Source organism: Manis javanica, chromosome 5, assembly GCF_040802235.1.
Source record: "Manis javanica isolate MJ-LG chromosome 5, MJ_LKY, whole genome shotgun sequence".
NCBI classification, from domain to species: Eukaryota; Metazoa; Chordata; class Mammalia; order Pholidota; family Manidae; genus Manis; species Manis javanica.
The window spans coordinates 4,024,004-4,050,012 of NC_133160.1; the positions used below are offsets into that span (position 1 = coordinate 4,024,004).

Below are 26,009 nucleotides of genomic sequence, written 5' to 3' on the forward strand. Positions count from 1 at the left end.
CTCATCAGAGTCCTGCCTCTGTGCTCGGCTGGGCTCCGTGGAAAGTGGCCACATCCTGCCAGCAGAACCCCACGTTTCCAAACGCCTGCTGTGCCTCTGCCTGGGCTGTGGACCACGTGTCAGCCTCGCCCTTCCCCTGGCACAGCGGACCTGGCAGGTGTGTGCAGGCCTCCCACCCAGGCCGGGGGCCCAGGCCACTGTCCCTCCTCCATGCTGGGCACCCTGTGCCAGGTGCAGCCCCTCGGCCGGTGTGCCACTTCCAGGACTCTGGGCTGAGGAAGCTGGAGCCAAGCACAGTGTGCGTGTTCCTGGGTGGAAACAATTGGCCCTGCAGGAGGCAGGCTGCTCATGGAATGTCAGCTATTCTAGGGGTTGCTAATCACATCCCCACAATTGGCACAAGAAAGTAAGCATTTGAGGTGGGCCTGGGGGTACCCTCTGGCATATGTGTCTCACTCAGCCCAACTCCCCTGGGCACTTCCAGATTCCCTCAGGGCAGCTCTGGCTCCCCCTTCAAGGCCTCTGGAAACCTCCTGGACCAGAGCCTGGGTTCCAAACGCTGTAGTATGCCAGAGCAGTCATATAAAGTGGCATCTAATAAATGCTACTGGCTGAAGAAGCTGCCTTCAGGCCATCACGCCCTTGATTAAGCATGCTTGTGGATGCCACTGAAACCCACCCAGCTGAGAGGTCGCAGTTACGGAGCAGGCGGAAGCTTCTAGCACTGCAGGGAGGTCCGGCTGCATGCAGTCTCCCACATAGACCGTCAGGGTCCAGTTTCAGCTGAAGGCTGCCTTGTGTTCCACTTACGTTGATGATGAATGTAAACCAGGCCTCAGAGCTTTACAGTTTGGGTCTTTTAAATTTATTTTGTGTCGTGATTGAAGAATACTCCCTGGACCATGGTGGGGAGCAAGAACAGCCCAGCAGTTGGAAGTCAGCAAGGACCTGTGTCACCCTTTGAGCTTGCTTCCTGGGTGCCCCACCTGTACATCTCTGCCCTCTGGCCCCCAAACAGTGCTGCCAGAGACCAGAAACCTCAGGCTTTACAGGGGGGCAGGCCTAAGCTTTGGGGGCCCAGCTGGCAGGAGGAGGGCCTGAAGGCAGCCCTCTCCCTTGGCCCTGTGCAAGGGCCCCCACCTAGGCCAGGGTTCTCCGGGAGCTGAACCCGGCTCAGGGTGCGGTGTTGAGCAAGCTTGCGTGACGACGGTGGATCACATGTGAGGGGGGCCCGGTACTTTTCCAAGGGCTTTTAAATGCATTATCTTTTTGGAGGCTCATTTGAGGCAAGGACTCAAAGCAGACTAGAAAACAACTAATTTACTGAATCCTGAATGCAGAGGAAGCTGAATGCAGTGCATGTTTTTGCTGAATCTCAAACCAAAACAACCTTCTGTTAAAGAACAAACAAGTAAACAAAAATGCTGAACATCAATTCACCGGGGAACATGGTCTGAATGGAAGCTCTAGACAGAGACTCACTCAGCAAAGTCAAAGTCAACAAGCATGTGTTGGGCTAGAGGTTGCTGGGGGTCGCATATGTGATCGGGAGGGGCCCCCAGCCTTTAGAGGTCATGCACCAGGGGACAAGTTTCATTCTAGGCAGTCCCCACAATATCATCCGGCATCAACCTGGCTGTGGCCAAGTTCGTCCCCAAGCACTCCGTCCGAGCTGCCTGCTCCATCACATACACGCTGCACGAGGCGGACGATGCGCTCCGACATCTTCGTGGGCCGCGAGCTGGAGCAGCAGCTCGCTGCCAACTTCATCTTCCTTCCCTGCTCATCGGAAACCATGGTCAAGTAGACCCATCCGTGCCTACCTGCCCCCACCGCCGGCCACCCCCCAACCCTGCTGCCAGGGCTCCAGCGGGGCCAGGGGATGCAGCCCTTGCCTCCAAAAGCCCTCTGGCCCTCAGGAAAGCAAGGCCTTTGGCTCACCCCCATGGTCCCTTTGATGCTGGGCATGCAGGCCAGGCCCTGAGCCTGCAGCTGGTCCCCAGCTGGGTCCCTGGCCCTGAGGCTGCTTTTGTGCCCGCACAAGGGAGACTCAGTTCGTCCCCTGCTCCTTGACCCTGCATTCTGCAGGCCCCTGGGAGGGGGAAATGGACAGTGCCAGCTGCCCAGAGAAGGCGCTAGCCCACCTCAGTGACCTCTGCCTCCTCAGGGCATCTCAGAGGGAAGCTGGAGCAAGCTCTTTATTGCAAGGCCATTAAGCAAGCTAATGACCCATGAAGGCTCCGGGGCCCCTCCGGCCACCTGCTGTGCCTCCCCTCAGCTCACAGAACCTGCTGCCCACCCACTGCCTTGTGACAGCTATTAGTGTTACTTAACATGTCGGGCCACGGTTTTCCCAGACGGGCCCAGGGCCTCAGAGCTGCCACTCGCCTTTTCTGGGCCCAGCTAGGGCTGTGCACACAGCAGGCAGTTAATAAGTATTTGCTTGGGATTAAGCTCAGAAAGAGTCACCTTGATGTCCAGGCTGGGGAAGGGACCTGGAGTCTGGGGACCCCCAGGCAGGCGTGAGGTAGTCACCAGGGCAGGGCACCACCTGAGGTGTGTGCTCTGCAGCTATGTCCCCACCCCTCTGTCCCCAGCAGAGGCGGGTGCGGCAGCCACACCTGGGCTCCGTGGGGCTGAGTGCCCATCTCCTCCTCTAGGCCCAGCTGCCTGCTGGGACGGAGCCTGGGAGCGGGCAGGCCTGCCTACATTTACCTGAACTGCCAGAGCCGGCTCCCGGGCATGGGGGGCCTGCCTCAGCTGCCCCTCTGCCCCTCCAGGGCCTGTGCCGGGGGCTCCCTGGATCCTGGGCAGGCCCTGCCCTCAGCATCCAGGACTGTGCCCAAGGGCCCTGAGGGCTTAGGGGACATACCTGCCCAGGTACAGCGTCCACCTCGTCACATGCTCAGAGTCCGGATAGCCTTCCCGGCAGGCTGCAGGGTCGTTGGCGGGCCCAGAAAGCCCAGGGCGCCCCCCTGGTGTCTGCACTGTGAGCCCTCAGGAAACCAGGGCAGCCCTCGTCCCACTGCCCAGGCCCAGGCGCGCATCTACAGAGACGATGCTCACGAGCTGCGGCTGGTCTGGGAGAAGGTGGCAGCAGCCCGGAGCCTCTGGCCTGCAGGCAGGCCCCTGGGTTGGTTTCTCAGGCAGGGCAGGAGAAATGAGAGGAGGCGCAGGGGCGAGTGTGGCGCAGCCATATTTAATGTGACCTCTGGTAAATTCCAAGGGGTCAGAGGAGACTCTTCTTGCTCCATAAAATTGGGTCCCTGAAGCAGGTCACCTCCATTTTTTCAAAGGGATGGGCTGCCTGGAGGCGGTGGCAGCTCTGGCTGGAGCACAGGCCTGGGCTCTGTAATGTGGGTGCCATGCGGGGGCCTGGGGCCAGAGATAGGCACTCACTGTGGTCACTGAGCCGGGGGCAGGAGCCCCAGGGGCCAAGGGTGTCAGGGCCGCCATGCATCCTGGGGCCCAGAGGTCGTGCAGAGGCCCCAGCGGGGAGCACAGTCTGCGGAAGCTGGCGGGGAGGCTGGCAGGCAACCCCAAGAGACACAGCCACCGAGCTTCCCAACCTGCCCCGGGGCCCCTGCCAGCCCTCAGCTGTCTTCTAAGACAGGAGAAGGAGCTGTTACCGTCACCAAGACAACTCAAAACAAAAACAAACCAAAGCCCACCTTAAGGTATAATCTTCCAGCTGCTTAGAATTAATCAGTGCAAAGTAGGTAAAGAGCCCTGTGCTGCGCCAGTGGCCAGGGGGCGGCCGGCCTCACACCAGCCTGCGCCTTTTGGAGTCCCTCTCCTCATCCCCCTCCTGGGCGTCCACCTCACAGCCGAGCGGGGACACCAGGTTCAGCAGAGGGTCCTCAGAGGCCCGGCCGAAGAGCGCCAGCAGGAGGGCCACACCGAAGCCCGTGGCACGCTCACCCTGTGGGCAAAGGGGGTGGAAACTCGCTGCTGGCTGAACCAGGCCTGCTGAGCAAGCCCACCTCTGCAGGAAGGGGCAGAGCCCCAACCCCGGCCTTACTGCCCCCCTTCTGCTGTCCAGACACACTCAGGGCTGAGTAGGGGATGGGGCGCTCTGGCCCTACCCCCAGGTCCCTGGGCTGGGAAAGGGGGACCCTGGGGACTCTGGGTCTCCTGTGAGGATGGGCTGGCTGGGGAAGGCCTGCACACAGCAATCACTGCTCCCAGGGGTGAGGAGGCCGGAGGTCTGTGGGACCACAGCTGGCCAGAGTCTGGGCCACAGGCAGTGTGACCCTCAACTCAGGATGTTTCTCATGAGCTCAGCCTGTAGCTTTGGAGCCAGAGGGGCTCTAGATGCAGGAGAGCGTGGAAGCGGCGGGGCCAGTGGGGACGGGCAGGCGGGGAAAGGTCCGAGCAGGGCAAGGGTCAGCGATGGCGAGGCCTGGACTCACAGCGTGCACAGGTGCCGCGATGTCCAGGTGCACCCAGACTCCGGGCCAGTCGAAGCCGATATGTGAGGCGATGAACAGGCCAGCACAGGAGCTGGGGCTATTGTCCCGGTCCTAGGGGGCAGGAGGCAGCCAGTGAGCCTCCTGCTCCCAGAAGTGGGGGTGGGGGGGAGGGGCTCTGCCAAAAGTACCTTCGGGGCTGCTGTTGTTTGAGCCCCATGTGGATGCCCCTGACCCAGATCTCTGCCCCATGCACCCAGTCTCCCCTGGTGTCTCGGGGAAGGGGCCTAGTACCGGGAGACAGCAGGGGGGAGCCCGAGTGCCATGCACATGGGCTAAGGGGTCTGCCTTCAGCCCTGGGCAACTGCACACTCAGTGAAGAAGCCGATGGGGGCCACTGAGCAAACCCCAGAGTGGGGAGGAAGCCCCCGGCGCCTGCCCGGGGGCCGTGCTGGCAGGGAGACCAGCAAGAGGCAAGTCAGTCCTCCTTTGAATGCTTCCCCAAGTGGGTCTGAGGTCTGGGGGTCCCCTGACTGCACGTCCCTGGGTGCTCTGCCTTCCTGAGGGCCAGGCTGCCCACACCTACCGCCACTGAGTTCTTCATGTCGGCCACGGCCGAGGTGAACTCGCTGAAGTGCAGCTCAGGGCAGTAGACCAGCGGGTGCACCAGGTCCCCGCACTTCCTCCCGGCCTTCACACAGGCTGCTTCCCACTCGGCGCTGTTGGTGAGCACCGCGGCATGGTACTTGCCTGTGGCGATGCTCTGCAAGGGCACAGCGGGCGCATGGAAGCAGCAGGCACCCGGGAGGGCAGGAGAAGCAAAGCAGGAAGCAGGCTGTGAGCCTGGGGCTCCCCAGGATGGGGACGCCCCACGGCTGGCCACAGACCAGCCCCGCAGCCGGGTCACCAAGGTTCCGTGCCCGCAGCCCCTCCCCCCACAGAGTCAAGGCGGGCTCAGGCTCGTGGGCTGCAGCTGAGGGGCCCACCTGAGCTCCGGTCAGCGTGGCCATGTCCAGGATGATGTCGGCCGCCAGGTCCTTGCAGGCGTAGGACACACCATCCGCCAGCACCAGCCTGCCCTCCGCGTCAGTGTTGTTGATTTCCACGGTCCTGGGGCAAGGCAGAGACCCCAGCTCAGGGGGGCATTCCCTGGGGCACTGCGGGGAGTCCCTTTGGACCTGGGAGGACACCATTTAGCACCCCTTTCCTATACTCGCCCTCTCGGAGGCAGGAGCGAAGGGCGTCTGGGTCAGCCCCACCCAGCTCCCTGTGCCTCAGTTTTCTCGTCTTTAAGATGGGAGAACAGGGTTGTTGGCGGGGGGGAACATGAACTGGGCCGGCCACCCCTTCGCATACAGTGCAGGTAAATGCAGAGGAGAACATGCCCCTTGGGGTCACCTGGGGACAGGCACTGTGTGTGTGTGTGTGCGTGTGCAGGGGGCAGGTGGTGAGTGGTCTCTTCTATTCTGCATCCCAGGCCACCTGCTCTTCCAGCTGCTACTTGCTGTGACCTTCAAGTGTGTCCCTCTGGAGCTGAGAAGCAGCAGTCCAAGGGCTGAACTCAAGTGGAAGACGCAGGGAAGGCCCGCAGGCAGGTGATCTGACGGGGGTGGGGGCTGCCTCCAGACACCCAGAGGACACGAAGCCTAAAGGTTGGGAAGGGCTCATCCCCTAAGGCAGGGTGGGCCCTGTGAGCTTGTGCCAGGACCCCAAACTGAGCCCAACACCTCAACCTGGGGCACAGTCCACCCCCTGGGCACCCCTGGAGGGTGGCCCACTGTTTAGGAACTGTCCAGCACCTTCTGGCTGGGGTGGGCAAGGTGAAACCTGCCCGACAGGGAGTGCTCAGGTGAGCAGCTTGGCCCTGGGAAGGAGGGGGCCCTGAGTTCCAGCAACAGGGACAGCATGGCCAGAGGGGAACTGGTGCCTGACGCAGGTGCCCGAGGGGGAAGCCTTACTTTCCTGAGTACAGCAAGTGGATGTCATCAGGCCTCGTGGCATTGGGCCCCACGGAGTTCTCAGCCAAGCAGAACACGGCGTGGAGGTTGTCTTTGAAACCCTGGAGGGGATGTGAGCAGAGGTTCCAGTGACAGGTTGGCAGTGCACGAAGGAGGAAGGGCCAGCTGGAGCTTTCTGACCCCCACAGACAGCAGACAGACAGACAGAGCTACAGGGAGCAGAGCACAGCACCTGTGCCACTCCCAGAAGCCCTGGCAGTGGGCTCTAAGGGCAAGACTCTTCCGTCTGGGAAGCTCCCACCAGAGTCCGTGCAATGCACGGAGGAGCCGGAGGCAGGGCTGGGCTGCCAGGTTTCAGTCCTGGTACTGCCAATTAGGCTCAGCCTCACGCAGCCCCTGCCGCCCACCCATAAAATACGGCCAGCAGACAGTGTCCCTCACAGCACCAATCTGCTGAGCTCTATGTCACCGCAAGAAAGCAAGCTACACACATACATATGGGTGGGGGTCAGGGGGAGTGTGGCTTCTCAGAAACTTAGGCGTGAAGTTAGTTTTCTGATGCCCAGACGACATTTGTAAGAGAAATGTGCAGGCCAAGGTGGTTTCTGTCCTAAGCAGGCTCTGAATGCGACCCTGAGAATTCCAGCAGGACTGCCCGGGCAGAGCAGAGCTCCCAGAGCACCATCTCTGCCCTTCACTGAGACCCATCTCCTCTTGGCTTGGAGCATACCCACCCACCCCACTGCTCAAGGGCCCTTGCGAACAGCCCTATCATATCCAAAGTTCTCAGCTCCTGGAACAGTCAGTGATTTAACCAAAGGTCAACACGGGCCTTCGGCAGGTGGGCACCAGCACTGTGGGCTGGAGCAGCTTGGAGCCGTGAGACCCCCTGCAGCACAGTCCCGGCTCCAGGTCCACACACCCTGCCCCAGCCTCAGAGACGGCCCCAAACCCCAGCACACAGCACGGGGGAAGCACCCTGCTGGCTTCCTGGGGGCCATCACATGGGGCCACCTGTCAGCTCCCAAAGGCCAGAGGCAGTTGCTGCCACGCTCGCAGCCAGCCTGCGTGAGGATGAGGGAGAGGGGATTGTGGACCCTGAGCCTTGCCCACCCAAAGCTCTCCTCTCTAAGACCCTAACCACTGACATTCATTCAGTCAGCTCACAGCCTGGCCCATTCTGGGGCCTCCAGCCATTCCCGTCCAGGTGGGAGTGGGTGGCTGGGAACAAATGGATGATGACCATGTGACCTGAGGCCACAGGACAAGGGAACCTCGCTGAAAAAGGAGGGGAACACTGACATCTTCCCAGAGAAATGGGCACTGGGCCTGGGATCCGACGGGAGAGGAGTTTGCAGAATGAGAAAGTGACGTGTCGAGTCAGTACAGGGGGTGTGGGGAGAGACCATGGCCCCTGACTTAACTTAACCCCGTCAGACCCCCAGGCTACGGAAAGCAGATGACAGCCTCACCGCCTAATTCTGGATGAGGAACGCTTGGGACAGAGCCAGAATCTGGGTGTCAGAGAGGCTCTCAGGTGCGGCCGCTAAGGGGGATGGGAAGTCCTGGGAAGGCTGGCCCCCAGGGGTACTGGGGCCACGCGCAGGTGGCCAAGGCTCCCGGTGCTGGGTGTCAGCTACAGGTCTTGGGGTCCCCAGGGGGGACTGGAAACCTGCAGGCTGCCAGGTAGATAAGGCTTGGAAGGTCAGCACTGCCCCAGAACTGTACCACCCTGCTCCCAGCATATCCTGGGATGCATATCCTTCCCTTTTGAAAATGTTAAAACATTTCATTTTGAAAAATTTCAAACTTAAAATGTTTTGCAGAAATGGTACAATTTCCAGATAGTGTTGACCGAGATTCTCCCAGTGTAAATACCTGGTGTTGCTGTAGTGGCCTGGTCTACACCGGGAGGTTACCACTGACTCGGGTACCAGGGCCAGTCTGGCGGGTGTGCCCTGTGCCTGGCTGTCACCTCAGTGTCCTTGGTCTGGAGCCTCTGAGGTCTGCCTTTTGTCTTTGGTGACCCTGCTGCTTCTCGGCTCTCTGTGCCTGCACTCGGGGCGTGAAGCCCAGAGAGACTCCGTTCCTCCTAGTGCCCCTCTCAGAGGCACACTACGTCCTCCATCCAGGGATGTCCACAGGGCACAGCGACACCCACCAGGCGCCCCTGCGGTACGAGCACCGCACGTACTGGATGGCTGCGTGCTGAGGCCTCAGCCACCCTGCGGCTCACCACACTCCCACGCTCTGACTTCAGCATCTGTCGCTCATTCTCACCTGAAACAATCACCAGTGTTTTTTGCCAAATGGAGATTTTCTGTTTCCATCACACCTTATACAGTTGGCAACTGGAACTCCACTGTAACAAACAGTTCTCTCCTTCCCTGTTTACTTATTCATTCAACAGTTTATTCCTACCAGTATGGATGTGTGGATTCCTGTTTTATTCTGTGGGTTCTAATCCATTAACCATCATTGTTTGTTTTGTGGTTCCGTTTGAGGCACATTCCCTTTCAAGAGGCTGACAGAAGTTAGAATTAAGAGTGGAGGCTCCAGGCTGTGGCCCTGGTTGGGGTGGGAGGCTCCTCAGCACCCTGCTGCAGCACCCCCGGAGGGGGGCCCAGGGAGTCCTGAGGCCACTCATGGCCACCAACTGATGCCTCAGCGTTAACTGCAAGTGGCACCCTGCAGGCAGGGAGCGCAAGCGCAGAAGTGCCTAACCGCTGGAGTGCTTCTGCGGGGCAGGAACCGGATGTCCAGCAAGATGACCAGAGTGCCAGCCACAGGAGCCTTCCAAACCTCTTCCCTGGGGGCCAAGGAGCCACAGCTGCTCCCTTTAGAGAGCCACCCAGGCACCCCACAGCTGGGGCCCGTCTCCCATGCGCCCTCTGACAAGCTCATCTACAAGCCAGCAGGGCCCTGGGAGTCGGGGCTGGGCACCGGGAGCAAGGCACCTTATCAAATGCAGGCCGTGGCTCCTTACTGGTCTCCGGTGAGCAAGGGGACAAGGGCTCCTCCGGCAGCTCCCCCCGGGGCTCCACAGAGGACTGGCCCGAGCTCTCGGAAGGCCTGTGGCCGGTGGCTCTGCTTGCGAGGCCCTGGGAAGGAGCCTTCCCCGCGGCCGTGCGGGGCAAAAGCAAGAACTGCCTGGCTGCCCGCTGGCCCTGCCCGGCCCCTGCCAGTCAGAACACCCCAGCGAGGTCAGGAACTCCCCAGCACCCTGCAGACCGACTCTGACCTTCCTCCTGGTGTTTCTGCTTCTCTTTCAGGGAATCCTGAGCACATGAATTAGAAACTATTTGCCAAGACCTTCCTGGCCTTATTTTCACATGGTTTTCTCGGGAACCAGGCTGCCCAGGGAGCCTCTGGGGAAACAGGTCTGTAGTGACTGACAGGAGGGCTGAGCCTAGGAGGGGGCCCCCCACCACAGGCCCAGAACACGTTTCTTATGGACTTTGGGCTCCAAAGTCAGGTCACCAAGGCTCCGGGGCAGAGAGGGGACTCCCTGGAGTCCCTGCTTCCCCCATTTTAAGAGCCTTTGGGCTCCGGTGGGCGTGGAGCCCCAGGCGAAGGCACTGCACTTTCTGACAAAACGTGGCTGCATACCTGGGGACGAGGCCTCAGTGCCTTAAGGATGGTGCGGGCCACACGCTCCCCTGGCCTGCCTCCTGGACACCAGAGCCTCAGCGAGCCAGCACCTGCCCCCTCCCGGGGCAAACCGGGGGGCCAGTCACCACCAGCTGGTCCCTTCACTGAGCGTGGGGAGGAAGGCCCTGCACCGCGGAGACTTGGGAGGTGCCGGGTGGGGGCCTGGGGAGAAGGGCAGCAGAGCCCCCCCGCCCAGGGAGCCCCTCCGCGGGGCTAGAGGGTGGGGCCACACTCACCTGCCTGATGGCGGCTCTGAAGGCCCCCAGGATGGCCGCCGCTCCCCCACAGTCCCGCTTCATCCCCGGCATGGTGGTCTGCAGGCAGCACAAAGATTGGGAGAGGGGTGAGCGGCTGCTGACCCGGCCAGCAAAAGCAAGTGTCCCCACCCACTCGCACACTGGGCCCCCGAGAGGCTACCCCAGGCCTCAGGACTCCCAGCCTGGTGGGGGTCCTCCAGGAGCGCCGGAAGGAATGGCCCAAGCTGAGGGACCTCTCAGCCGGAGAGGAGCTTTGGGGTCCACCCCACAGAGCCGCTTGGGGCAGCGGGGCAGAGGGGCAGGCTGGAGCTGCCGGAGGCCCGTCTGGAGGCTGCCACGCAGCACCGCCGGGGGCTTCAGGAGGGCACAGAGCTGTGGGTCCCCTTGGGCCTGGGATGGGGACAGGTTTGCCCACAGTTACCTTGCCCCTGAGTTCCACTTGTCACAGTCCTGCTGTGTTTATGTGGGGCCTGGGGCTGAGGTCGGTGCCGGAAGCCCTGCAGCCTCCGACCCTCCTGTCTCGGGGCTGGGGCTGGTCCCCCCACCCTGCAGCTGCCACATGCCTCTATCCCTCACTGCAGCTGGTGTCCAGGAGGCAGGCCAGGAGAGCACAGGGCCCTCACCATCCTGGAGGCAACCGCACGACAACGGGGTGATGACTTCCGGCCGCAGCCAGAGGCCCTGCACTTCAGAGCACCCCATCCACTTGCCCTGGGTGACCGAGCAGCACACCCCACTCCCTCCCTGGCCTTGCTGATCTTCCTTCTGGTTTCTGTCCCCATCTGTCCCCAGTCGTCTCTGGCTCAGAACTCAACCTGCCTCCTGCTTCAACAGCAGTGGAGTCCTGGCCCTTGTACCTTCCCCTGCGTGGTCCCCCGACTCCCCCTTCCTTCAGCTGCTGCTGGGTGGGCCAGCCCTGGGTCCCTCCGACTGCACCAACCTTTCCCTTTCCCGATTCCCACCCCTCAGACCTCAGCCAACAAGCACACTCAGACCCTCACCCTGACATGGCCACAGGGCCCCCCATCCCGAGCTCTCCGGACACCTCAACTGCCCACTTGTCCACCTGCCACCTGCTGCCCCGGCTCTCGGTCCCTATGATCCCAGCTCGCCACTGGGCATGCGGGAGGGTCTCTCCTTGCTTCTGAAGCTCCCTGCTCCCCACCTGCAGGCATGGGTGTGCAGGCCGCCTGCCTGGGGCCGAGGGGAACAGCTCTGCTCTGGATTCCATGACAGCCTCCCTCAGACACCCCTCCCCCCTGGGCCAGACCACTCTCTCCCCATCTTCTTCCACAAGTCCCATATAAGGAGAGACCCCTGAGCTTTATTCCAGGCCTGTCCCCCTCATACTGCCCCCGAGGTCTCCCCTTGCCCCGACACATCCACACTCAGATCCCTGGGGTGTCCTGCAGCTGCCACGCCACAGCTTAAAGCCAGGCCTGGCTGTCCTCCCCACCCAGTCCCCCTTCCTTTGGGACCAGGCCCCCACAGGTCTCCTGCGCCCACAGCCTGGTGCCCTCTGGAAGTCCGGCTCACCCAGCCTCCTCTGGGCACTCTGTATCCTTGCTACAGCACACGACTCCCCCCCAACCCCCGGGCCTTCTACCCTCACTCAAGACCACCCTGTGACCGCCTTTCTTCAGACCACCTCGCCCTGGCCACCAGCTTTGCAGGGAACATGCCCCATGTCCTCACACTGTCACCACCCGGCCTCATTAATACTGGCTGTGCTCTCACTGACCCCCCAGGTCGCTGCCTTGAACGATCTGCTCCAGTTAGTGTGAACTCTTCCCAACCACCACAGTCACACCGTGCATCCCACCCCCATCAGCAAGGTGCCCCCCCCGCCCCCCGCCACCTGGCCTTGCCTTCTGCGTCTCCCGGGTTCCTGGGCCTAATGAGGGAACCACTAGAAACAGAGGCACCCTCCTGCCACAGAGGCAAATGAGCTTTTCTATAAACTAGTTGAGAGCAGTTACACATTTTTACATTTTACAGCCTCCCAACTCTAATTGACAAGTTCATATTTTAAATTAACAACAGGTCATCAGATGTAAGGATTTGGATTTGAAATGTACTGCGTGATTTTTTAAAAATCCTTATCGGATTACATGAGCCTCGAGTTTTAATGGGAAGTATTTTTAGATATAAACGGCACTGCTTTTACAATTAAGTCAAGTGAAAATGACCCGGCCGGTCGCACTGAAAATAAGCTGCTGCTTTTGCCCTTTTCTGCAGGAAAGCCCAGGATTGTTTAAATGAAAACCGGGGCCTCAGATCTGGAATCAAACCCCCTGTAAATTGGCCCATATAGAAAATGGCTCGAGCTGGCCACCAGCGGCAGCCTCCCAGCCACCAGCGGAACAGATGCCCACTGCAGGTGCAGCTCAGCTGACCGCGTCAGTTTTGCAGGCCCCCATAATGTTGTTCCTATTTTCACAAAAGAGACAATTTCCATAGTCTAAGATTCCACTTGTCTTTTTCACTAGGCTGATGCTCACATCGGTGGAGCAAAATGCTGGTGGCAGCCACGCGGTGACCGGGGCGCGCCGAGGGAGCCAGCAGTCGCCAGTCCGTTCCAGCCTGCCAGGGAAACCAGGCCTTGCCAGCTGTACTTGAGTTTGCTTGCTGAACCAGTACAATCGTTAACTTTTCAAATTCCCGACCGCTGAGTACAGGCGTTTACCATCGCCTGTGTCACACACGGCTGGTCCTGGCAGAGAGCTCCCGCTCTCCCAGGACACCGGCTGGTAGGTCAGAGTGGAAGCAGGTGCGTGTATGGTGGAGTTCTTCCAAACACCATTTTTACTTGAAAGAGCTGCTCCATGATGGTTATTGAGACTTAGGTGCCCGGCAGGCGTTTTCTCAAAAAATGAACAACGTGACCCTCTCACTTCCAGGGGACCAGCTGACAGCATGGTTGACAATGGTAAAATAGGAGCTGTCAAGCCAAAGTCAGAACTTTGGAACAGTTTACCTGCCTCCATGACAGTTTCCTAATACTCTGAGACTTTTAAAATGAGCTGAATGGTGATAGTAATGAATAAGATCTTTTAAAAATAATACATAGTGAAATGTGTCAAAGTTTGGAGGGTCTGCATAACTGTTCATACAGTCAGTCTTACTGACTTACATGCATGTAAGACCATGTATGATCTTATAAGATCGTGCAAAGTTCAAGACAGACCAGTAGACTTTAATGTAACAAAACATGGAAGTTCACTGATATGGTCTCAGAGTCCACATTACAATCAACCTTTCAGAAACTACCACTTGTTGAGTTTTGGTGTAATAGCAAAGAATGTCCTTAGTTATCTGAAAAGGGTTCTGAAATACTTCTCTCTTTTCTAATTACAAAATGAGGCCAAGTTTTCTTGTACTTCAAGAAAAACAACATACAGGCTAAATGCAGAAGCAGATGTGTGATCACAATGGTTTTCTATTCAGGTTGACGCTAAAGAGATGTGCAAAAATGTAAAACAATGCCACTCCTGAGTTTTTTTTTAATTTTGAAGAATATAGTTATCTTTATAAAATTGTATTATCTAAGTTAACATGCAATGGGTTTATACCATTATTTTTAAGTGAATTAATAAATATCTTTTGTTATTTAAAAATAGTAATATAAATCCATTGCATGTTAACATAACAAATATCTTTAAAAGTTCCCAGTTTTAATTTCTAGTAGGGTAAGTATCAACAGACATCACCCTCATAAACAAAATCTCTTCGGAGTCAATACTTTTTCAGAATGCAAGGGGTCCGGAGACTAACACATTTGAGACCTGCTGGTTCACACTGACCCAGATTTGCCTTTGCAATATTTGGAAATGGAGCTGTGAATGTTTCTGCAAAATTAGGATCTGGTGCCACCAGTAAAATGACTGATTCCCAGAAAGCCCTGATTCTCACTCTGGCCCTCCAATGAGCCAATGAACAAAATGAGCATCTGATCCCAGGAGAAATGAGCCCACGATGCTACCAGCAAGAGCTCCGCTGCCTCCAGGGAGAGAGCCAGTATCAAGGGTGGGGGCGAGGGGGTGGCCAGCGTCAGGTGCAGCTAGATGGGACACATCTTATGCGGAGAATTTAAAAACAATAAACCAACTAAAGTCAGTTTGCCTGTTGTCGTCAGTGGTAAGATATTCCTCCCCCAAAAATCTGTAGTTGGTTGAAGTGAGTCCTAATATAAATAAAAGCTTCAAATCTGCCTATTTCATTATTTATTTGGTTAGAAACATTCTACACAGATGCTCATAATGGCCAGTTACACAGCTGGCCCGATGGGGGGCAGACTCACGGAGGACTTAGAATGGTTCCTAGCTGTTGTGCGGAAATGGCGCGGGCGGCTGACCCTAGCCCGTGTCTGCGCCCCTGTAAAGCCACGCGTCCCTACAGTCACACGGCAGACTCGAGTGAACCCGAGGACGCGGGGCGCTCAGCGTGCTCTGGGCTTCCCAGGCCTGTGTGAACAGCTAGAGGTGTTGTGTTTAAACTGTTCTTACTTCCAAGACATTTGAAAGCTGCTAGCCTTGATCTCCAAGAACTGAAGACATGGAAAGTTTCACAATCCCTGGAATTTCTTGAGAAAAAGGATTTGTAGCCATTTCTGCCACGGGATTATGTTAAAGACTTTTCCTGAGTATTCAGGTGTTGGCTGCTTCATGTGACAGAAACTCTTCAAAATTAAAATACTGTTTTTGGAGCAATTATGCATGAAGACAGGCTGACAAATCTGGAACCTTGTCTTCTACCCCATGGGCATAAAGATGTGAAGATCATTTGAATCAAGTCACTGACAAACCTGCTGCAGCAAAGGCCTGAAAACAGTAACTAAGGCTAACATCCTTTACCACAACAGACCAAAATGGATGCCTAAGTTTTTTCTATTAAAAAATTATATTAATGCTATTTTAAAGTGTTAATCCATACTGTTTTCTTTATTTGTACCATGTTTGTTTTAATCTTTTATGGCATGATAATATGTGTAGAATTCAGTGAAAGAATTCACTGTCAGTGAATTCACTATGGTGTTTGTTTCTTAAATCTTTATTATTTTAGTTTCATTTCCTAGTTAGTCCTGAAAATAATCTTGTTGATTAGAGGAGGACGGATGTTAAAAAAAAAAAAGGTGATTATCCACTCTAGGTCCAAAAACACTAGACAGGTGAGAAGTTAAAACAGTAGCAGCACAACTGCACCGCTAAATAGCAACTGGTTTGGGATTCAAGGCCAGAGAGGCAGCGGCCACACAGCATCAGCAGAATGACACCAAGTGAGAATGAGTGCCAGGGCATCTGAGCTTATAAAAGGTTAGAAATCCAGTCTTTTGTGAGAATCCTTCCTGTTTTTAAATGTTGCTAACTCACTCAAATTGCAAAACACCATTTGAGCCAATAGGACACATCTGTGAGCTGTGTGAGCTGCCAGTTTTCAGTGTCTACTCTGATGAGCTTATCTTGTCCTGTCCCTTCCAAAGCCTTCTCTCTGGGATGGTTGATTCTGTTCCTCCAGAGCTCCCGGGGCACAAATGTCCCATGTCTGCTCTTTCCTTCCCAGTCCTTCCAGGGCTCTGCCCCATACAGCCCAGCCCAGGTATGGTGCACGGCAGGAGCTCAACACGAGTGTGTGTGATGCAAAGCTGGTGACGTCTCCCTCCTCCTCCTGGAGCCGTCACAGCCCCTCCTGGGTAAGGTGGAGGGCAGCCGCTCAGAGGCGGGCAGACACAGTATTGCTGGCACTCCTTAAGTACCTTCCTCCTGAGCTCTCTGGACTTCAAAGGCCGCCATGGGACACTTCTGGGACTTATGGCCTCACAGCAACACTCTCAGCTGGCTTGCTTCCAGGTCCAAACTCCCCTTGTTTTAACCAGCCCCCCCCCCCCGGGAAACCTCAGACAGTCCTGGAGGCAGTGGGCATCACTCCACACCCTTCTCTTCTTCAGACAGAACTGCCCGATTCCTTGAACCTTTCCTCCCTGGGTTCCATTTTCCAGTTCTTACATCACTTCTGCAGCTTCCCTCTGGATCCTGTCTAGGTTCTTCACTCCCAAACTCCTGTTTGAAGTATGGGCATGAAATGGTCTCCCTCTGGAGGGGAATCAGCCCACTGCCTCTCTCCCCGAACCCCACTTCCCAGAGGCACGCCCCAACCACAAGGTGCCGGGAAACTTGCTGCCTTCCTCCAAGCAGCTGAGAGCTGATGATGCATCCAGAGCCCACCCAACCCCGGGCCCCGCCCAGGGTGGCCCCTGCACCTCACCTTCCCTTTGATGCTGAGACCCCCGGTGTCATAGACGATCCCTTTGCCCACCCATGCAATGGTCTGTGTGGCTCCATCTGGGGTGTGGCTGAGGATGGCCAGAGCTGGGGGGTGGAGGGCGGCCTTGCCAACACCATAGATTCCTGTGGGAAGCACAGAGAGTGGGTCCATTAGGTTCAGGCTGAACAGAGCAGAGGACTCCCAGCAGCCCCCAGAAGCGCCGGCTCTCCCCCTGGAAATACCTGCCAGCTTGTGGGCATTTTCTCGCAGGGCTGTGCTATCCACAGCTGGGCTCCCTTCCCCTCTCCTGCCCGCCCGGTGTGGAATCAGGGAATCAATTAGTTCCAGGGCTTTGGGGATGCAAACGAATTCTATGTGAAGTATTTTTAGGCAAGAAAATCCTCTGAGAAAAAAATACTGTATTGTTCCCAGAAAGAAACAAACAGGATCGCAGAATGAAGAAATTTTTCGATAACACCTCAAGGCCACTCCCCCCCCACTTGTGCTCCTTTCCTTGAACCCTCTGCACGCTCAGAACTGCACCATCTTTTCCAACCTTGCTCCCCCATGGCCTCTCCGTTCCACTGGTCATGGCCCACTGTCCTCAAGTTCCCCACCCGTAGGCGAACTGACAGCCATAGCAGCCAGGAGCCGATACCGACTGCCTGACACACTCCTACTCATCCTGCAAGACCCACTACAAATGTCACCTCTTTGAAGCTTTTCCTGACAAGAGCAGCCACCTCCTGTACCTGTGACTGGTTTATGTGTCTGTGGTAGGCACCTGCAAGGTGGCCACCGCTGTCCCCACTTCTGGCATTCGTGAGTGTGCGAGTCCTCTCCCCCAAGGGTGAGCAGGACCTCACGTCTCACTTCTGGATGTGGGTGAAGTAATGAGATACCACTTCCAAGTTTAGGTTACAAAAAAAGGGCTTCCGCTGTTCTGCTCGCGTGCTCTCTCCTGCTCACTCAGAGGCCTGTCCGACCAGAGCAGCTGCCACACTCTGAGCAGCTCGGGGACAGGCCACGTGACAAGGAACAGCCAGGGGGTGGCCGAGGCCAGCTGGCAGTGCCGCCCGTGAACCTTGCCGGGGGCACATCTCCCACCCCCATCGAGCCTTCAGATGACCGCAGCCTGGGAGAGACCCTGGCCCCGGGCCCCAGCGGAGCCATGCCACACGCCCCATGTGCCCCACCCCACGCTGCACATGCCCCGCCCCATGCCCCATGTGCCCCGCCCCACCTTCACCCACAGAGCAGAGATAACGGTGTGTTGTTTTCAGCCGCTACCTTCTGGGCTAATTTCCTCTGTAGCCACAGATAACAAATAGTGACCCTCCCGGGCCAGTTGGAAAGCACGTTGCCCCAGTTGTCCCCACACCCCCAATGCCTGGGGAGTGGAAGGATGGGCCGGCCACTGGGGCAGGCTCTCTGAAGAGGTGGCTCCGAGCTGAAATGCGCAGGGCCTGCCGGCCCCCACTGTGGGGCTGTCTTGGGGGAAGGGCTCCAGATGGAGCCCTGAGCACAGGCCCTGCCGTGGACGTGGACCTGTGCATTCAAGGCACAGGAGGGCTCTGCAGAGCCGGCCCAGGACACCACACAGCAGCGGGCAGGGCTGGACTTGGACCCTGCGGGCGCCGGCACCTAAAGCACTGCCTTCTTTCTACCCCCCGAGATGGCTGCTTCCTGGGGTTGGACCCTGGGGTGGGACAAAGGCTGGTTTCTTTTGGGTTGAAGCCTGGGACAGCATGTCAGGGGCCCAGTGCCACCCTGCCACCTGAGGTACCCTGGCCCCACAGGGTCAGCCCCCACCCACCTCCAAATCCTCTTGTCTTCAGCTCCTCATCCCGGATGATAGTTGGGGTGATCCCCAGCTCTTTTCCAACTTTCTTAATCTCCTGGATATGTTCATGGAAAAACAACACAAAGATACATGAAGATGGCTTAACTGAAGGCGAGGCCGAGGTCCCAGGCCAGGGACGATGCCTGCGTGGCAGGAGAGGAGGCGGGCCTGGAACTGGTGGCCTGGGCGCTCTTGGCTTCGAGCATGACTAAACCCAGGAGAGGAGGCTCACCCCCCAGCCTCTGCGACTCCCTGCAGCATGGCTGCAGCCCTACCGAGGGGCCTTGAGGGGAGGCTCCATCCCCCGCTGCCCTTGGCTGGGGGCTGCTGGCCTCTTGGAGCTGGGTGGACTGCAAGACTCCGTTCACAGAGCCTCAGGCTCCCCCGGGCAAGGTTCAGAGACTGCAGACACAGTTCCCCTCCTGCCCCAGATTCACCTGACTCTGCTTGGGGTCTGTGGACATTCATCCCATCCTGGTCCCACCCCCCGGCACAACTCCTGGGGCCATTAACCTCAAGGAAGTTGTCTGTGTTCATCTCATTACAGGGCGTGTCCACGATGCGGGCTGCCAGGCGCACACCTTCTGTGGCCCTTGTTAAGCACTAGGAAAAAAAAAAGGGCTGTCACTGGGGCCCTGGGGCCAGGTGGGAGGGACCCCATCCTTTTCCCCGGGGACCCAAAGTCGTCATTTGCACACACAACTTGGGGGAGGTCTCCAGGCTGCTGACAGGGCAGTGAGGGCCAGGGGGTAGAGGGGCGACTCCCACTGCCTGTGACCCACCCAGCCATCTCCAGGAGGTTGACCATGGCTCTGCACCCCACATCCAGAAGGACACAGCACCCCTTCAGCCTGGCGTGCTGACTGGGCATAAGTGCAGCCCCCTCTCCTGGCCCTGAACGCACACAGGGCTTTTCTACCTCTGGCTTCTGCCCACGCCACAGCTGCAGAGGGAGGTGTGCCCTCTGTTAGGGATGGCATGTCTGAGTGCCCCAGCTCAGTCGCTGAAGCCCTAACCCCGGTGTGGCAATGGGAGACCTTGGGAGGTGACGGGGTGTAGATGAGTCTTGATCATGGACCTGATCTTACAGGATCAGTGTCCTCGGGAGGAGAGGAGGAGCCCTCAGAGCTGCTCTCCTCTCTTGTGCAGAGGAAAGGCCACGTGGGACGCAGAGAGGTCGCTGTCTGCAAGGTCTCACCAGAACTCCCCTGATCCTGGCCTTCCAGCCTTGGGAACCATGGGAAAGAAACGCCTGTTGGCTCTGCTGCCTGCCTGTGGCACTGTGGCGTGAGTTACGTGGGTTATGGTGTCCCAGCAGACCCAACACTCTCCCTCCTAAGATCCCAGCCACACTTTGAGGCATTCCTCAAAGCCAGGGCCCCCAGATCGTCCCACCGGAGGAAGCACTCGGCTTCCCAGGCTCTGGACACGCCAGCCCAGCAGTGCTGTGGCCTGTCAGGCACGGTCCCACGGGGACCTGTGAGTGCCCCAGCTGCCCTGCCATTTCCTGCTTACCCTGGGTGCACACGGCCCTAGGCACACAGAGGGAGCCCTGAGCGAGCTGCCTCGGGCAGCCCACGTGCTGACCAGCACTGACCACAACACAAGAGGCCCTCCCGACAGGCAGAGACCTGCCACCGAAGTTCTCTGCCTTCTTATCTGCGGCTGCCTCACCTCTGCCCTGGCACCTCCTGGCCCCGCACCCTGACAGCAAGCAGCCAGGCTGCCTTTGCTGCACAGTGAGGGGACAACATGAAACAAGTGGAGCTGCGCCGGGTGGCGGGGTGCAGGCGGCACCACACTTACTCACCTCTCCAGCCCTGCAGTCAGGGAGGGTGGGCCCCGGTCAACAGCGTGGCCCAGCCACCTCCAAGGCCTGCTGAACTGCTGCCCGGGCCTCTGCCTGTCCCCAGGTGATCAGACCCGAATGAAGTCTGAGCAGAGACGCAGAACTTGACAGATCAGAAATGACATGTGCCTGTGTGGCCCCACCACCTGCCAGCATGCTCTCCTCCGGGAGTGGGTGTCGCAGACCCACTGTCATCTCCAGCATAGCCCAGGGCCGCTGCCTGGGAGGTGCAGCAATGCCCTTTGACCTGTCCTGGAGGAGCCCAGCGCAGGCCTGGCAGACTTCCTGGAACTCGGGGCTTCCCTGTGCAGTGCAGCAGCTCAGTGACGGGGTGGACGTCACCTCAGGGGAGGCTCCCAGGACCCCCCAGCACTGCAGGGCCAACTGGCCTTGGGGGAGAGCTGGTGCCTCACCATGCCTCAGCTTCCTCATCACAAAAGCAGGGTCATATGCCCATTCGTTCATTCCATCTATGTTGATGTGAGCACCTACTATGTGCCAGGCTCCGTGCTAGACTCTGAGAAGCCAAACCTGTCCAGGGGCTTCAATCCGCAGAGAAACACCATACATCACTCCATTAAACGCTACAGAGGAGGAGGGCATGGGAGGCCACAGGGATCTGAGGGGACCAGGACCTCCATGGGGACTGAAAAGGCCAACACAGGGTGTTCATGTGCTCATGATCTAAGACGGATGGGAAAGGAGGGCTGACAGACAGCGGCTGCAGTGGAAACCTGGTTCCGCCCCTTGCTGGTGCGGCCCCAGTAGGTCACTCAGTCTCCGAGTCTGTGTTCGCTCAGCTCTACACTGGGAGCAATGACAACACCGTCTTGGGAGTGCGGTGAACCAGCCCATGTGCGCACACGCATGCTCAGACGGCGTCTGACACCTGACGAGCACTCGGGAAACACAGCACTCCCGTGGCCAGGCGGGCCTGTGTCAGGCAGCAGGGGGGCATCTGGAGGCAGCAAGGCCAGTTAGGGGGTGGCTGTGCTCCAGGGGAGCAGCGGGGTGTGGGTGGGGCGGCCCAGCAGTGGCGGTGGGCAGTGTGGGAGAGATGGGACATAGGTACCAAGGAGACGCACCAACCCGCTGGCCCTCGGCACTTTTAGGGCCAGTGCTGGGATTATGCACAAGACCACGCCCCTGTCCTCCAAGAGCCCCCATTCCAGCTCGGGGCTTGGGAACTAAACAAAGGGATGCGCTGTCGGGTGGGGATGGCATTCAGCTGGCAGAGGGCCTGACAGTGAGGGAGAGACCACATTAGCCAGCACGGCCAGGCCACCCCCGGGAGACGATGTGGGCAGAAGCCGGGCTGAGATTAGGCAGGCCTGGAACAGGCAGGAGCCTGGAGAGGGGAACCTGAGTGGGACTGAGAAGGCCCAGGGACAGCAGCAAGTCAGTCCACTGTGGCTGGCAGGGAGAGCTGGGGAGGGGCTTGGAACAGGTGGGGAATCAAGGGTGAACCTGGGGTCTGGTGGGTGGTGGGTCTGGAATTCAGAGGAACCCCTGGGAGCTAGAGAGAACGAATGTCTGGTGTCCATATCTGGGGTGCAGCCCGGAGGCTGAAAGCACCCAGAGAGGAGGGAGTGAGATGGGAATGAGGGAATGGTTGGGAAAGGGGTGCAAAGGCAGAAACCAGGCGGAGTGGAGCTGTTGCAGGCCGGGCAGGGGTGCTGGCAGAGGTGAAGGGTGGGGAGGGGCACAGGCTCCGGCTGCTGGAGGAGGGCTGGAGTGGGGAGGGGGAGGCCACAGCGCCAGGTCTGGGACAATGGCCGTGGGGAATGAGGCACAACACTCCGCTCACGTGAGGACTTCTAAGTGGCAAATCCCCTCCAGCCTTGCCTTGCCTCAAAAGGATTATACTGAGGATCAAATGAAATAACATATGTAAAAGTGCCCCATAACGGGCAACATGATATATACCTGGGCAGGATTATTAGCATTAACACATGACAGCGCCTGGCACTGTTAGGTGCTCAATAAACACTGGCTGAACAGAGCCATATCCTAAAGACAAAAACCACCCTGAGGGAGACGGAGACCACCGCCTGCGTCTGGAGAGGCCCCCAGGGCCTTCTCGGGAGCCCCCCCGGCCTCCCTGGGGGAAGTGGGAGAGACCTTTCCCAACACCCCTTCTGGCTGCCTGAGCTCGTGGGGGCCTGGGGACACCGTATGAACTTCCAGACACCCACTTGCAAAGTGGATACTTCCACCGGCCCGTTGTCCTGTCCCACCAGGAAAAACTCCACCGTGACCGTCTTCTTCTCTGTGCGCCGGGAAGCACCAGAGCGATGGGTGAACAGCGGGAAAGCTCGGGCCAGGGCACAGGCGGAGGCGAAGGCATCGGATCGCTCGCAAACCATCTGCAGCAGAGAGGCAGCGCCATGAAGGGGGCGAAAGGGCGCACGGGACCCAGAGGCAGACCTGCGGGGCTGTGATCAGGAGGTGCTGGGGTGCCACAGCGGGGTCGGAGGCCACCGAGGATAATCTGCACAGAGGTGCCCCAACAAAGCCATGGTCCTGGGGCCCTCCTGGAACTACTGCCTTGCTCCGTGAGTGAGAAAGAAAACCTGGGCCATCGGGTGTCATCCACTGCCTTCTGAGGAAGGAAAGTAGGACAGAGAGGGACTAACTAGGTGGGATGGAAATCTGGGTCTGACTCTCAGATTTGTCACCAAACAGATCTGGGGTAAATGGCTTAGTCTCTCTGACCTCAGTTTCTCTGCTCGTAGGGCAAGTTACACTGTAGGGCATGGTCCTCTGAGATACTGTGAGCCACAGCGCACTGCAGTCACAAGGGCTGAGTTAGGGAGGCATGTGCTCCCTGCCAGCACACTAGGATGGCTTTAGCACGAAGCCCACGAGGTGCCACCTTCTCTCGGAAGCACTCACCAGAATGCATCGATGGGTTCCCGGAGGCAGGCAGGTCCGCACAAGCCGGGTGACGAAGTGGGCGGCCGAGGGGCTGTTGTGCCGGCTCACCTTGGAGGGCAGGGCGGCCACGGTGGCATGGTTCAGGTAGAGCGGACAGCTGTCGGTGGGGTTGGGGTTGAGGGAGCTTAGGGCTGCCTGCCAGAGCTGGAGCACAAGGGGAGAGACAAGAGACAGACACCGGGCTGCAGACCATACGCACGCCGGAGGCCTCCCTGCGAGTGGCCGCGCGCACTGCGGAAGGGGCGCACTCGCAGCCTGCCCGTGGCTCCAATTAAGATGTGTCGCTCCTCGCCAGAGCCAAGTGTGTGTCTGCGGGCACAATTCCACCCTCGGGGGATTGGTGGGGATTTAAAAAGCCAGGTGGGGGCCTGTTTCGCTTCAAATGCTGGAAACCTGCACTGGGGTGGGGCCCTGCCAGGTGCCACCGAGGCGGGCAGGTGGGCACTGCCCCGGGGACTCTGGAGGGCAGGGCCGGAACTCCAGGGCCGCCCTAGCAGCGCGGCCCACGCGCGCGGCCTGGGCGGCCTCCCGGGCGGCGGCCGGAGCGCTCCGCGGCGGGGGCGACAGCTGGGGCCTCGGGCGGCCGTGGGGCGCGGGCGGGGGGTCGGGGCCCCGGCGGCCGGCGCGGCCCGCTCACCTCCTCGGTGACCCGGGGCTGCAGCTTCCCGCGGACGTGGCTCCAGGGCACGCGGTGCAGGTGGTGCAGCTGCCCGAGCAGCAGCAGCGGCCGGCTCTGCGGGTCCGCGTCCCCGGCGCTCGCCTGGAACTGCAGCCCCACGTTCGCCATCTTCCGGCCCGCGCCCCGCGCCCGCTCCGCTCCGGCGCCGCTCCGGCCCGGCCCCGGCGCCGCCCCGGCCTGCCCGGCCGCCGGCCCCGCCTCCCCCCCAGCCCCGGGCAGCTCGCGAGACGTGCAGGGCCCGCCCGGGGCGCGAGGGGGCGCCGGGCCGGCGGGGGGCGGGGGGCAGGGCAGAGCGAGCGGGCGGCCCGACCCTGCAGGCCGCAGGCTGGCAGGCCCCACACTCCCGCAGGCCCGGCCCGGGTGGGGGGGGAGAGGGCCTCCATCCCGCGGCAGGCCCGGTCTGCGTCCTGCGCCCCAAGTGAGGAAGCCGCTTTCCAGACAGGCCTTCCCGGAAGCGGCCCTGACCCCTGACACCGCGGGCGGCCCTGAGACCCCTGGGGGCCTCCAGCCGTGGGGTGTGCCGTGGAACAGACCCTGGCCAGACCTCAACTCCTCCCCCGGCAGTTCCCGCCAGACCAGAGTCTCCACGCACCCTAAGCAGCAGGACCCCCACCCCACACCCCCACACGTGCGTCCGGACTAGCTTGGCGACTCCTGGAATCGTGCCAGCTCCTGGGGTGCACGAGGCCCCGTTGCCCCGCGTGCTCCACCCTGTCAGCAGTCTCCTCCTCACTTAAGGGTTCCTTGACATTTATCCAGACCCCTACTATTTTCAAGGACCTGTCCTGGGTATGAGTGGGTATCAGGGAAGTGGGTTTCCATCTGGACTGTGCTTCTGGGATGGCCAATTATAAATCGAAGCATCACCTTGTCGAGTGGGGGAGGTTCCCAGCCCACCCTCTGCAGGGTCAGCTGGCGAGGGGCTGAGAGCTGGGCCTGAAGCCTCTGCTTGCCCCCTGCCGCCCCCTCAGGGACAGTGGAGACGTGGGCAAGGGGCAGCGGGCGGCTCACAGACAGCACCTGAGCCACCTCGCACTGAGGCGAGAAGGCTGGTTGGCGGGGGCGGGCAACCCGGCAGGGTGTCGGCAGCATGTGGTGGGTGGTGGAGGGGCCCTGGCTGAGGGTTGCGGGGCACCTGGTGGGTGGTGCATGTACCACTGGCAATGGTCTTGGCTCCTGCTGCAGCTCAGGTACAAGGTTCAGGGGGTGATGGCCCAGCTAAGGAAGCTCTACCCAGGAGCTACTTATAATTAAAAATCTCTTACCCCATCCTGCCCACATCCTGATTGCTCAAGGGCATTCGGTTGGCACCTCTCTGTTACCGCCAGCTAGTTCCACACAGGCACCACTCCTCTGGAGTTTCCTCTTCATTATCAACCTTAAAATAATCACAAAGCCAGCTCCCCAGCGTGTTGTCCGCGGCTTTTGGCCCTGACCTCCCAGCGGGTCTCCGCACCCTGACCTGCAGCCCACCCATTAGCCACACTTTCGTCTTCCCTGTCCACTCCCTCCCCTTGGCATCGAGCTGCATCCCCCAGAGATTAGAGCTTCAGCTTTCTGAAGGCAGGTCTTTGTGTCTGCTTTTCCCCCAGCACCTGGCACAGAGCAGGCACTCAAAAATAGTTGAATGAATGAAAGGAATTCCTTCAAAACCCCCAGCTTCCCAGACAAAAGTCAACACTAACAGGATCTTATTTTCCTCAAAAATATTTTACAGCAGCTGAATGTTTTCACACATTTGTAAAGGATACAAAGAGCATGTATGAAGATCTATCACCCTTTTTTCTGTTTGCAAATACATTGCCAACAGGCTCAAGGCACCCTAGCAGAGGGTGAGGGACATGAGCTCCGCCCTGATGGATGAAATAGGACATCCGAAGGCGAAAAGGACAGGGGAAGGCCTTCAGGTGTGGATAACCTGAGGGCACAGACGGGCAGTGTCCACGGGCTGTGAAACCAGTAGGAAAGAGGCTTCCCAGAGAGCAGGGAGGGAGCAGATGATGGGCTGGACTGGGGAGTCTGATTCACGCCCTAGACTTTTGCAGACTGAGGAAGCATCCATTAAGCACGTTAGAAAACCTGATCTGACAGTTCTGTGTACAAGGACTTGGAAGGGTGGAGACTGCTGGCAGTGAGATTGTTTTGGAGATTCTTTCCTATTTTAG

The 26,009-nt window shown here is 58.9% G+C and overlaps 1 protein-coding gene across 2 annotated transcripts; it reads right to left on the reverse strand.

Moving 5' to 3' along the window:
- Positions 1 to 1,303: 1,303 nt before the first annotated feature.
- Positions 1,304 to 24,042, reverse strand: NPEPL1 (aminopeptidase like 1). 2 transcript variants are annotated; one of them, XM_037006357.2, is made up of 13 exons: positions 23,803 to 24,042; positions 23,124 to 23,309; positions 22,424 to 22,594; positions 18,893 to 18,982; positions 18,353 to 18,434; positions 16,537 to 16,679; positions 10,255 to 10,332; positions 6,368 to 6,468; positions 5,396 to 5,519; positions 4,996 to 5,172; positions 4,413 to 4,523; positions 3,672 to 3,922; positions 1,304 to 1,779 (listed from the first exon to the last, which is right to left on the reverse strand). In XM_037006357.2, exons 1-12 carry the CDS (start codon positions 23,950 to 23,952, stop codon positions 3,764 to 3,766), a joined length of 1,572 nt encoding a protein of 523 aa, XP_036862252.1. In that variant the 5' UTR covers positions 23,953 to 24,042; the 3' UTR covers positions 1,304 to 1,779; positions 3,672 to 3,763. The 2 variants fall into 2 exon arrangements, with proteins under 2 accessions (XP_036862252.1, XP_036862251.1); XM_037006356.2 differs by having other exon boundaries at positions 2,873 to 3,922.
- Positions 24,043 to 26,009: the final 1,967 nt, after the last annotated feature.